Source organism: Beta vulgaris, chromosome 2, assembly GCF_026745355.1.
Source record: "Beta vulgaris subsp. vulgaris cultivar EL10 chromosome 2, EL10.2, whole genome shotgun sequence".
Lineage (NCBI taxonomy): Eukaryota > Viridiplantae > Streptophyta > Magnoliopsida > Caryophyllales > Amaranthaceae > Beta > Beta vulgaris.
The window spans coordinates 6,613,851-6,627,290 of NC_079203.1; the positions used below are offsets into that span (position 1 = coordinate 6,613,851).

Genomic DNA, 13,440 nt, shown 5'->3' on the forward strand with positions numbered 1-13,440 from the left:
CAAAGAAAAATATAGTTATGAAATGTAGTTTTACGTTAGATTCGTGTTAATAAATTGAATATCTTCGAAAATATAGGTTTTTTTTTTATAATTTTTACTTATATGTTGTATAATAGAAAAAATGACAGATTTTACGAGGTTGTCAATTATAACAGCATAGGTAATTGCAATAATCATCATTTGGCAAAATTTTTAAGAAAGTCTTATGAAAAAAAGAGACGAGATAGATAGAGAAACATAAAAACGGGACCTACTATGAATACAACTTTCGTTTTCGAAAGCTCCTCTCTTTATGACGTTTTCCACTATTCACAAGTTTCACTTTCACCGTTGTTTGTGACTTATATGTAAGAAAAAATATACTTATGTAAGATCTTGTTAAATTCGTCTTAATATGTACTCCATTTTATAAATATTTAGTTTTTATAATTTTTACAAATACATAATTAGATATATTAGTATCCAAAATTTTACATTGACATGCGTGAAAAATAGAAGAGGCACGATCTTAAGAAATGAAGGAAGTATATAATAAAAAGAGATAGAATAAGCATAAGATATTACAATTCAAAAGACTAGTTGCGATCAATGTGAAACTTCTAAATTTAACACTCGTAATTTCTTCATTTGAGTCCATTATTGCTTCGTGACATATAATTCAGTCTATTTGCATCAAATGTTCTAAATTATAGTGTAGTGAAACTAATAGGATTTGCCTTTCATGAGTCGAAGTGTGAATGCCCTCAATGCTAGGAGCACATCCTGTGTTAAGATAAGAATATTTTCTTGCTTATTCTTAGGAGATATGATGTATATTGTTAGGAGGTAAGGTAAGATATGTATCATATATTTAAGGTAGTTAGTTATTTAGTTTCCTACTTTATAGGAGTACCAAAGTTATACTTGCTGTATATATTGTATGCCTTGGCCGCATGGTTTGATGCAATCATATGAGATAATCTTCTCAAATCACTCTTGTTCCAATTTCTTTATGGTATCAGAGCCCGGGTTGCGGGTCTCGTCTAAACTGGGTATTTGATCGCTACTGGATAAGGATTACCTCGACAGGATGTCCAGCCCCTGAGAGGATTATTACTCTGACCTTTCCAGTTAGCTCTGAATTTCTAAGGACACTCACAAGTGAGGGGTGTGTTGAAACCATGAAATGCCCACTTGTGAGTGTCCCACATTGGAGAAAGAGAGAGAATAAACCACTTTATAAGATAAGGAGTTACTCCTCCTATCACCAATTGGTTTTAGGATGGAACCTCCTAACTTGTAAGTGGGCTAAACTCTCCTCCTCCTTATTGGGTTACCCAGGCCCATTTTCACATAATCCGAAAATTAATATGGTATCTAGAGCATTTTCATTTCGATCCTGAAATTTTTTCCATCAACCAAAGTATGACTGGAGAGGAAAAACAAAAAGGACCTGGGGGAGGTCCAAAGACCATTCCCACAACCTCACCATTATTTTTGCATCCTTCGGATAATCCAAACTTAATGGTTACACAAATTATTTTCAATGGAAATAATTATGATTTATGGGCTGAGGCTGTCAAGAATGGATTGGATGCGAAAAATAAATTGATTTCATTGAAGGGAAGGTACAGAAACCTCTTTGTATCAACGGAGACGAAACCGTTGAGACTGTGGCATGGAGGCAGTGTAATGCGATGATTAGGGCGTGGCTTCGTAATGTGATTGACCCTAAATTACATCCAAGCATCACCTTTTCAACATCGGTACAAGAGATTTGGGAAGAACTTCGTGACCGATATTCGGCGGGAAACGCACCAAGAGTTCATCAATTAAAAGTTGAACTCACTGAATGTAAGCAAGAATCCGATTCGGTGGTTGAGTATTATACTCGTTTGAAGACCATTTGGGACGAACTCGGCAATTACAGTAAGATCAAGGAGTGTACTTGTGGAGCTGCTGCTTCGATTGCCAAGGAGCGAGAAGAGGAGAAGGTTCATCAATTTTTAATGGGGTTAGATTCGAAATCATACGGAAATATTCGAACTAACTTACTCATGGAAGATCCCATTGCCACACTCACTCGTGCATATGGATTGATTTTAAGAGAAGAACGTCATGCATCAATGACGAAAGTCAAGGAAGATCGTGTCGAAGCAGCCATGGCAACGAGAACATATGCAAGTAGGGGCAAAAATGATGAAGATGCAGCGTATGTCCCACCTCAGTGCACGCACTGCGGAAAGTACTACCACACCGAGGCAATTGTTATGAGAAACATGGGTATGAAGAGGTTCGAGCAAGAGAGAGGGGTCGTGGTAGACGCGGAGGAACTGGTGGCCGTGGAGCAGGTGGTCGCGGCCGCGGCGAGGCCAGAGGCAATTATCAAGCAAATGCAATAAGTGCAAATGCAGCCTCAAAGGGGAGTGAAGGCGCACCATCTCATCTCTATTCACAAATGAAGAAATTGAAAAATTGAAAACTTTGCTTGGCGCGATTCAGACGGTAATGAGAAACTCAAAGGTATGAAATTAACAGTTAATGTTGAATGGATGATTGATAGCGGAGCTTCCCATCATATGACAGGGAGTCAAGATTTGTTGATGAATCAATGGACGGAGGAAGTATCGAAAGTCAGTTTACCTGATGGCAGAATAGTTGAAGCTAGTATACATGGACAAGTTCCATTAAATGAGCATTTTATTTTGAAAGATGTTTTGTTTGTTCCAAACCTTACATGTCATCTCATTTCTGTCCAACAACTAATACGTGAAAATAATTGCGTAATAACGTTCTATTCGGATTATTGTGAAATGCAGGACCTGACTACGAAGACGACGATTGGACGGGGTGAGCATCGACATGGAGTATATTACTATCAATTAAGGAAGGCGGAGATGGTGCAGCAAGTGACGGTGACCAAGGATGCTCGGTTATGGCAAGGAGATTGGGACATCCGTCAAGGAGTATTTTTTTCGCAATTTTCTAGTTTAATTGGGTGTAGTTTACATTGGAACATGGATGTTTTGTGTGATTCCTGTTGTCGAGCAAAAACTCACTCGATCTCCTTTCAAAACTTAATAATAAGAGATGTGACGTTCTGTTTGGCTTAATTCATTGTGATATCTGGGGGAAATATCGGGTAGCAAGTTTGACACAATCACATTATTTCTTAACCATTGTTGACGATCACAGTAGAGGGGTTTGGGTTTATTTAATGAAAGACAAAAGTGAAGCAGGTGTTTTTTTAAAAATCTTTTGTCAAATGGTGAAAACTCAATTTGATACATGTGTTAAGACTATCCAAAGTGACAATGGAACGGAATTATTATCACGTCCGATGCTAGGTTATTATATCGAAAATGGAATTAAGTTTCAGACTAGTAATGTCGACTCCCCACAACAAAACGGAAGAGTCGAGCGAAAGCACCGTCATATTTTAGAGAAGGCTAGGGCTTTACGTTTTGAAAGTGGATTACCTTTGGTTTTTTGGGGAGAATGTGCCTTAACAGCAGCCTACTTAATAAATAGAACACCCACACCATTGTTAGGGGGAAAGACACCATATGAAATTTTGTATCGTAAAAAACCTCGCTTTGATAATGTTAAAGTTTCGGATGTTTGTGTTATGCTCACAATAAGAGAGGCCGAAAGATAAGTTTGGAGAAAGGGGGAAACGATGCATTTTCATAGGGTATCCACATAGTAAAAAAGGATGGAAAGTGTATGATTTGCAAGAAAGACGGGTTTTTGTATCTCGTGATGTAGTTTTTTATGAGAATGTGAGTCCGTATTTGCATCTTGCCAAAGATACGGACACTCAGGCGGAGGACGGGAATCCATTAATTCCCGACCAATATTTTCTTGATTATGAACAACTTGATGCTTCCACACCAGAGGACAGGGGGAATCACGAGAGACAACAAGAAACCAAGGGTGATGATGAACCTCTTGTAGTTGACAATAGAGACATGAATGAGGGTACAAGTGATGGGACAGTGGCAACGTGGAAGAAGCGGAGTTGGTCGAAGAGATAGAAAGCCAGCCGGATGGAAATGCAGAAGAAAGGATGGGAAGAGGAGCAAGAGAAAAGTTTGAACCGGTATGGAAGAAGGATTATTATTGTAAGTCAGTGAAAGTACTTGCTCCAATGTCGAATGCTCATCCAGAAAAATCAACGTCTTCATCGTCAGGTACTCGCTATCCTTTATCTAAATACGTTGTTACTGATAATTTTTTCACCGTCACACAAAGCTTTTCTAGCAAAAATTGATGCAGAGAAAAGAGCCTATGAATTACCGAGAAGCAGCAAAAAGTGAGCAGTGGCGAGACGCCATGCACAAAGAAATTGAAGCCTTGGAGAAAAACAAGACTTGGGATATTGTCGAGCTGCCGAAGGGAAAGAAAGCTATTGGGTGTCGCTGGGTATACAAAATTAAATACCTGGCTAATGGTAAAGTTGAGAGGTACAAAGCAAGACTTGTGGTCAAGGGTTCACCCAAGTGGAAGGCATTGATTTTCATGAGACTTATGCACCAGTAGCAAAGATGACGAGTGTTCGATGTATGCTGGCTATTGCAGTTATGAAGGGATGGAAAATAGAGCAACTCGATGTTAACAATGCTTTCCTACACGGCGATTTAGATGAAGATGTTTACATGCGGATACCGCAAGGATTTGATCGAGACAAAGAAAACAAAGTTTGCAAATTACTTAAGTCAATTTATGGGCTCAAGCAGGCTTCTCGAAACTGGTTTGCAAAACTAACTCATTCGCTGCGGAGGTATGGCTTTGTTCAATCATTGGCGGATTATTCATTATTTACTCTTCACCGTAACGGCATATTTATCGGAGTCCTTGTGTATGTGGACGACATGATTGTTGTTAGTAATAGTGATGATGCTAGTCTCCGTTTCAAGCAATTTCTTGATACAAAGTTTGGGATTAAAGACTTAGGTCGGTTGAAATTTTTCTTGGGAATTGAAGTAGCTCATGGCGCAAGTGGTTTGTTCCTTAACCAGCGAAAGTATGCAATGAATATTATAGAAGACAGTGGAATGGCAGGTGCGAAACCCGTTTACACGCCAATTCAGCCACGTCATAATTTAGCATTAGCCAAGGGCAGTGTTTTGAAGGATGTTATGAAGTATCGAAGGCTTGTTGGGAGATTGGTGTATCTTACAATAACGAGACCTGACCTCGTTTATGCCGTACACATTCTATCTCAGTTTGTTAATGAACCAAAGGTAGATCATTGGGATGCAGCACTTAGGGTGGTTCGGTACATCAAAAGAAATCCGAGCAAAGGGCTTACGATCAAGAAAGATGGAGTTTTTCAGTTAAGGGGATATTGTGACTCGGATTATGCAAGTTGTCCACTCACGAGACGTTCATTAAGTGGCTATTTTGTTGCTTTGGGTCAGTCTCCTGTATCATGGCGTGCAAAGAAGCAAGTCACGGTTGCGAAATCAACCGCAGAGGCCGAGTATAGAGCAATGGGGGCCGTTACTAGTGAGCTCATCTGGCTCAAATCCTTCCTTGGCTCGTTTGGTATTTTTCACACTAAACCTATGTTTTTATACTGTGACAATCAAGCGGCACTTCATATTGCTAAAAATCCGGTATTTCATGATCGGACGAAACATATAGAAGTTGATTGTCATTTCATTCGTCAACATCTCGTGGCCAAAACAATTAGTACTTCTCATGTGCGAAGCAAGGAGCAAATTGCAGATTTATTTACAAAGGCGCTAGGAGGAGAATCTTTTGATCACTTGCAGTTCAAGCTGGGACTCGGTTTACCTCGTTCTCCATCTTGAGGGGGAATGTTAAGATAAGAATATTTTCTTGCTTATTCTTAGGAGATATGATGTATATTGTTAGGAGGTAAGGTAAGATATGTATCATATATTTAAGGTAGTTAGTTATTTAGTTTCCTACTTTATAGGAGTACCAAAGTTATACTTGCTGTATATATTGTATGCCTTGGCCGCATGGTTTGATGCAATCATATGAGATAATCTTCTCAAATCACTCTTGTTCCAATTTCTTTATCCTGCAACCTTTTCCTGGTCTCTTCATCAATCAAGTCACCGTTATCATCAAACTTTTTTGGAGGTTCGAATGCATTCAAGAATAATTCAGGCTTGTTGATGAAATGAATGTCAAGGAATACTCCAATTTGGCGAAGGTGGTATTGTCCGCTTTTTCCGCTGCCTTCTACGCTCACTATTGCTGCTGGCTTATCTGCCCAAGCATTAGGTGGTCTTGATGCCCAATCAATTGCATTCTTTAGTAGTGCTGCATAAGGAAATGATTTTGAGTGTAGAGACTCATATAATATATTGAATGAAATCCTGTGAGCAACCCCCGCTTAGTTAGGATGCATTTTATTCCTCTTGAAAAAATAAGTTTTAGGTCTGATTATGTCCAATTAGGTAAAATATAAGGTAAAATTAGGACCAATTAGGTCCAATCAGGTCTAATAAATTTAGTACAATAAGTTCAGGCAAACATTTTAGAGTTAAAAGGTACCAAAAAAAACTATTCATGACGAGAAAGTCAAATTTTCGGCATTTAAATTGCTTAATTACTCTTTTTATAGTGCGTGATTCAAGTGCTTCTACTACATTCATTTCCCCCCAACATTATACTTAAGTCTTTTTTGGAAAAAAGAAACCAACTATGTATTAACAAGTTTAATCGGACTAGTACTGCCAAGTGCCAATTAAAGTAATAACCAATAAGCAATCCTCATATCTCTCTTTAATTTTACAAGAAGAAAAACTTTCCTAAAAATGTTTTTGAAGATGAGCTAGTCTAATTATAACCCAACAACACAAAATAGTTTTTTTGAAAGGAACAACACAAAATAGTTAAGTCATTACATTGAAGACAATGGTAATCTTATAATGAATTAAATGGATCCTTAATCAAATAAAAGCACCCCATATTGAAGCCTTTTTCAATAAATGAATATTTATCCCCAATTTAAAGCTTACTATAAAATTGAACAATGTTTTCCCATTGAAAGCCATGTTGGAATTTATAAGAGGGTTTTTAGAAATTCAAAAGTTTGCTTCAAAAAAATATGAAGAGTCACTTGTCCCATATTGAAAGAATAAAAGGAAAATGTAAAGGTTTATAACTATTAGTCTACCTCTACCCTTTGAGTTGTGTAACAATGAGACTTTTAGTGGTTATGTGGTGATTGGAGTTACCACACGCGCGCTGCCCGCCCGGACCGGGCCATGAGCTTTGGGGAATAAACCTAACTTAACTAACTTTTTGGGTCAACATTCGTGTGTTATTACGGGGCAAATTCAACTTTAGGATATTGATCTTCTCACGCCACGATTATCAGATAAGTTCAATATAGTTGTTACCAGTTTTCGTTCGTACAAGCCATACTGTAAAGAATTTAACAACTATCCTCAAAACATGTGAATCCTAACCCATGAATTGGTGAGAAGTTACTTCAAAGTATTTGACAGTTACATGTTATTTTTCTAGAATTAGAAAATATAAAACTCTAAAGTGTTACGTTCGTTGCTTGGATGTTCAAAGATGTATTTATCGGAAAAGATTATGGAGATGCTAGGGAAGGGGAGTTAGTTTTAAAACATAGAAGCGGGTCTAGAAAAATTGATATAATTTGCTCACTAAAATCATTAATTGGTTGTGCTTCTCAATTAAAAACTTCATAATAGATATGATTTTGTAAGAAAGTTATTTTGGTAATTGTTTTCCGAATATTGATAATTAATCGATATTTGTTGTTTATAATTTTTCTTATGTTAAGCAGCTACGAATCTCAATTCCAAATTTATTGAGGGTAAAGCTATAGGCCCTAAGTTGCACGGACACGGGACACTGACACGAACACGGGGACACGAGGACACGGGGAAACGCGAATTCTAAAAGTGAAAAACACGGAAAACTTAGAGAACACAATATTTTACAGTTTTAATAGTAGATTGCTATATTTTAAGAGATTTAGAGATATTAAGAGGAAAAGTAAGGTTGAGAGGGAAAACATTTCTAACAAAAAACTATGTTGATCTCGTTTAAATTCACTATTTATCTTCAAAAGAAAATTTAGAGTGTCTGAGAGTGTCCTGAAGTGTCGGAAACGTTTAAAGTGTCGGAAACGCGACACGTTGACCCAAAGAGAGTGTCCGTGCATCATTTAGCTAGCTAGGTTGAATGAAAAGATGCTTTAATTATCATGTAACACTAAAAAAAAAAAAAATTTAGAGTGATAGAGAGCTGAATTACATACGTGTTAAAGAGTAATTATACTCTGGAGAAGCGAAAAACACAGCATCACATCCACGAATTTTGTGTCTAAACTCTTCTACGACTAGCGGAAATGTGCCATTGGATTCAAGGTCCACATTCATCATCGGCAATTCTGAGATGTCAATATCTTCCATCTCAATTCCTTCGATTACGGAGTCTCGACACATCTTCATTGCTGCTTATAAACCAAAAATATAGTTACTAAGTGGCCAAATTATATGTGGATATTGGCCAATTTTGACTTTTGAGTAAATAAAACAATTGCCACATCATAATTGGAATTATATTTGTGAGAGAAGACTTTATGGTAAAGCAAAACTAACACGTTAATAGAATATAGGAGTGATTTCCATAATCAACCTACATAGTATGAGGGAGACTTTTTATCCAGAGATGGCCAACCGTGCATGCCAATCCAGCCCAACCCGGCTCTTGGATTGTGTGGCCTAAGCCCACAAAAAGCCCGGTCCAACCCAGCTCAAATCGTGAAATTAGCGGATAGACCGTGGACCAGATTTTTTGAGCCCAGCCCACATAAGCCCGCTACCTAAATCGCCAAGTCCGGTCCACGAAAGCGATCCAGCCCAGCCCAAGTAATTATTCAACCAAATTGTGTATATTTTAATCAAATTGTATATATTTTAATCAAATTGCATATATTATAATTCAATCAAATTCAAAAATAATGAAATTATTCATTAATATTAATAATTATATATATTGCAATTAATATTAAAGGTTTTATGTAACATAATAAATGATTATATAACTTTGAAAAAAGAATCTCATGTCGACTAGCTAGGCCCAAAAACCGCCAGAATCGTGAAAACTGGTAACAGACAGGTGTGGGCTAAGGTTTTTTAGCCCGTGGACCAGCCCACCCAAAACGTGAATTTCACAGTCCAATCCTGAGCTGTGGAATCTCATCCCCACCCACTAAAGCCCACGAATCAGCCCGCACCAATGGTCATCTCTACTTTTATCAATATATAAGATGACATGCATTTCTAATCTTATTGAGTCATCATAATCTGAAACCGTCCCTAGTCCTTAGTCCTTAGTCCATAGTCCATAATCCATATTGTTGACCCTTGAGTTTTGAAGATGACCTAACCACAAAAGACATAGTATATTTTATTTATGTTGATTGCAAGGTAATTCATGCTCGAGCTAAGAGAATACTTGATTGAAGATTAAAGCGGAAAATTAATCAAGATCGAAGTAAAGATGTTCGAGAAATGAAGAATCAAGCATGAAATGAAGATTAGAATACATTAGGGTATTTATTAATCTTCTTGTTACGGTTGAGTAAAAGCTTTACTAAGTTCGTGGTGAATTCTCAAAGGAACTTGGTTCTGTTCCCATGAAAGGAACAGACCTGGCACTATAGGAACAAGGCTTAGGAACAAGACTTAATAATTAGGGAACAAGACTTTAAAACTAATTTAGGAACTTCTAAGTGACTAATATTGTGCGCCTAAGATAATTGTGTGTCCAATATAATTGTTAGAGTTTTTAGGGATATTTTGACTAAGATCCATTATTTTAGGAAGTTAGTTTAAGTTTGTTAGGAAAAGATTTTAAAAAGATTTTAAGATTTTAAAAAGTAACTGATTTTCAAATATTATCTTTTTAAAATATATATTTTATCTTTTATATTTTATTTAAAAGATTTAGTTTTTGAAAAATATATTATTTCCGGTTTTCAAAATGTTTCGGATTTTTTATTTACAAAAATTGTTTTCCGGTTTTATAAAAGATTTTGAAAAAGATATTTTTCCTAAAAACTAGCTAAAGGATTTTATTTATTTATTTCCTAAAATCTAGATTACACGCCTAAGGTTTACTGCTACACGTTTATGTAGTTAGTGGATTTAGTGGCTTGAGTTTAATTATCCTCCAAGTATTTAATTAAATTAAATAAGTTTAATTATTCTCCAAGTTTGCAAAAACCACGTAATATGTTACTGCTTCTATGAAGTGAAGTAGTGGATTAGTGGATGCTTTACATGACATGGAATAATTAATTTAATTTAATTAATTAATTAAACTTCATGGAGAACATGTGATAATGGTCTAAGTTAGTGGAAATCATGTCTTGTCTTAATGGTCTATAAATAGGCGCCTAATTCATTTGAGTAAAATTGTGTCTGACTTAGTTAATTTGTCCTAAGTTATCTAAAGTGTCAGTGCCTTTTCTTTAGAGAATTCATACTTACATTAATCGAGTTTTTATTACTCTTCCATTGTTTTACAAAGTGTATTTTTGAGAAAAAAGGTTTGAGTGAACTCTTGTAAGTGTGAGAAAGCTTTGAGTGAAGCAAGAGAAAGAGAAAGGAACTTCGAGTGAAGTTTGAGAGAAAACGTCAGTTGTTGGGAACTGTCGTTGGGAACTTGAGCTGAGTGACTTAAGTTGAGAATCGAGAGAAAAGTAATAGGTTGTAATCAGAGTTGTTCTGGCCTATTATAGTGGAAAGTTGTTTAAAATCCCTTGTGGTCGAGGTTGTTTAAAATCCCTTGTGGTCGAGGTTGTTTCTTCCTACTAGGCCTAGGAAGTTTTTCCTCGTAAAATCTCTCGTGTTCCCATTGTTTGTTCCCAAGTTTACTTTTAATTCCGCAAAAAGTAATGCTTATTCTCTCAATATAATTCACCCCCCCTCTTATAGTGCTCATATTATACAACACATACCATTATTTGAGACTCCATACCATTATTTGAGACTTTGTCATGATTTTTACAAATTAGACCAAATCATCATCAAACCCAAATAGTAATTTTTGAGTACAATATCTCCTATTAGGAAGTGTTTTGCTCCGACAAAATACTACTCATCAAATTATTATTGTAAAAATTCTAACATATAAGAATTTTGCCATGTAACTAGGGAAGATGATAATAGTAATTATTATATAACGGTACAAATAGGGGTGTGTACAAATAGGGGTGTGTACAAATCGGTCCGGATCGGAATTCGAATCGGGCTGGACCGGAGATTTCGGTCCAGTCCCGGATCTGCCGAATATCATGATTCCCACCGGTCCGATTCGGTTCAAATCCGAAAATTTTTGGTCCGGACCAGTTGGACAAGAGTTTATGTTATTTTAATAAAAAAAAATTAAAAGGTAGATAGTTAGAAACTTAAAAACCTACAATTTATTCTTTTACGATTATTATTAATTTTTAATGTATATAATTTCTAAATATATTTAAATAAAATATAAAAAAATTCCAGTCCAAGAGGTCCATGACTAGATCGGAAAAATTCCGTCCAGATTGGGTCCAAGAAAATGTCAGATTTTGGTCCAGCCGGTTCTGGTCTTGGACCGGTGCACACCCCTAAGTACAAATCATTTAATAGAATAAATTATATTTTTGGCAAAATTGATATCAACAACACAAATTATGGTGCGGGTGCATCCTACACTATTGGCACAAACTATTGGCATGTGGATAACGATTGTCATAAATGACATTGAAGCAAACTTTTCTCGACACATGTTCAAGTGACTTAGGCTTTTAATTAATGAAAAAATAGGATAAATGAAAAAAAAAGGGGAAATGGGAAAAAAATATGAATTCCTAAGTTAGCTCTGGCGTCATTTATGACACTGCTGCACCTAACTGATAGTTTGACTGTTTTGACTTCTAGTCAAAGTTGGTGTGTCCGATGCGCCCGCACTATAGTTTGTGATATTGAGGCAATTTTGCTATTATTTTTTTCTTAGCATATATTTCCTCCGTTTCACAATAAGTACATATATTAAAGTCTAAATCACTCGACTAAGTTATATTTAGTGTTATTATCATAAAGTATTATATTAATAAATGAAATTTTTTCTTACCCGAGACATAACCCGAGCCTAATAACTAGTTTTCCTAATAATAAGACGGAATTAAGCAAAAAAATAAAAAAAGAAAAAGTTTCACACACCTGTAGAAATAACAGTACATAAAGACAGAGCAGGAAGTACTAAAATATAGACTACTCAAATTCCCTCCAATTTAGCTTTTGAGCTACCATTTTTGATACTTAATGCTACTCCAAAAAAAACAGAATTACAATTAAAATCATACCTGCACGAAGAAGGCCCCGATTGTAAGAAGCTTTACGAAGGGAGCCACAAATTGCTGCAAGCTTTATCACTGGTTTTTCTTCCATTTCAACTGCCATTTTTCTTTCCCCTCTTTCTTTTTTCTTTCAAAAAATGTTCTTTTTATGTGGATCCACTAATGTATCGTTGGCTATTATTATGCATGAGCCCATGACCTTAAATTTATAGTGTTGGGGCCTTGGGGGGCGGAATCGAGGAAGATGGCTGGATATTACAAATCTTTGCTGATTTAGTGATTGGCCAATATTATTGGAATTTATTTACAGCCGTCGTTGAAATGTCAATCCAACGGCTATGCATGAATTAGTAGAATAGCCATCGCTCTCCCAAGTTTGCTGAGCTATGCGATGATGTGGCTTATCAGCTCATGTGGCTTTTTACAAGATTGGACTTCTACTTAGGCTCCGTTTGGTACGGTACACAACGTTTTCTTGGAAAACTGTTTTCTTCTATTTTCAGTTTTATATTGTTTGATTGGCAAAAGAGTGTAAACCATTTTCCCTTGAGTTAAAATTACTCTCACAATGATGGAAAACCATTTTTCCTTCAAAATGAAGGAAAAACTGTTTTCCTTATCAGGGCCGGGGCTAGGATTTCAGGGGCCCTGTGCCAATTCATGAAAAGAGACCCTTAAATTTCTTTTTTTTTTTCCAAAAATTATTATAACTAAATAAACTTTGTATATACTTCTTCCTTTTTATTTAGTTGCAACAAATGGGATTTTTTGTGACAGATAAAATTGTCTGTTGCAAATAAACGAAAACGGAGGAAGTATAAAAAGTTCGTAAAGATGATACTCCCTCCGTTTTGTATTGTTCTGTGCAATTACTGTTCATACGCTTTCCAAATTCCAATGCATATTTTATATCCTTAATATCTATAATTGTGTATTTTTAAAAATTATAACAATTTAATATTAATGATGTACTTATTAAGATGAATCAAATAAGACCCCACATGACTATATTTATTCTTATATATTCATATATATATTGAAAATCCTCTCTATATGTGAATAGTGAAAAAAAAACCAAATTGACATAACAA

The 13,440-nt window shown here is 35.9% G+C and overlaps 1 protein-coding gene across 1 annotated transcript; it reads right to left on the reverse strand.

Moving 5' to 3' along the window:
* Window positions 1-508: 508 nt before the first annotated feature.
* On the reverse strand, window positions 509-12,575 carry LOC104887535 (NAD(P)H:quinone oxidoreductase). The gene is made up of 4 exons (XM_057392459.1): window positions 12,356-12,575; window positions 8,261-8,455; window positions 6,032-6,279; window positions 509-759 (listed from the first exon to the last, which is right to left on the reverse strand). Exons 1-4 carry the CDS (start codon window positions 12,450-12,452, stop codon window positions 703-705), a joined length of 597 nt encoding a protein of 198 aa, XP_057248442.1. The 5' UTR covers window positions 12,453-12,575; the 3' UTR covers window positions 509-702.
* Between the last annotated feature and the right edge of the window lie 865 nt (window positions 12,576-13,440).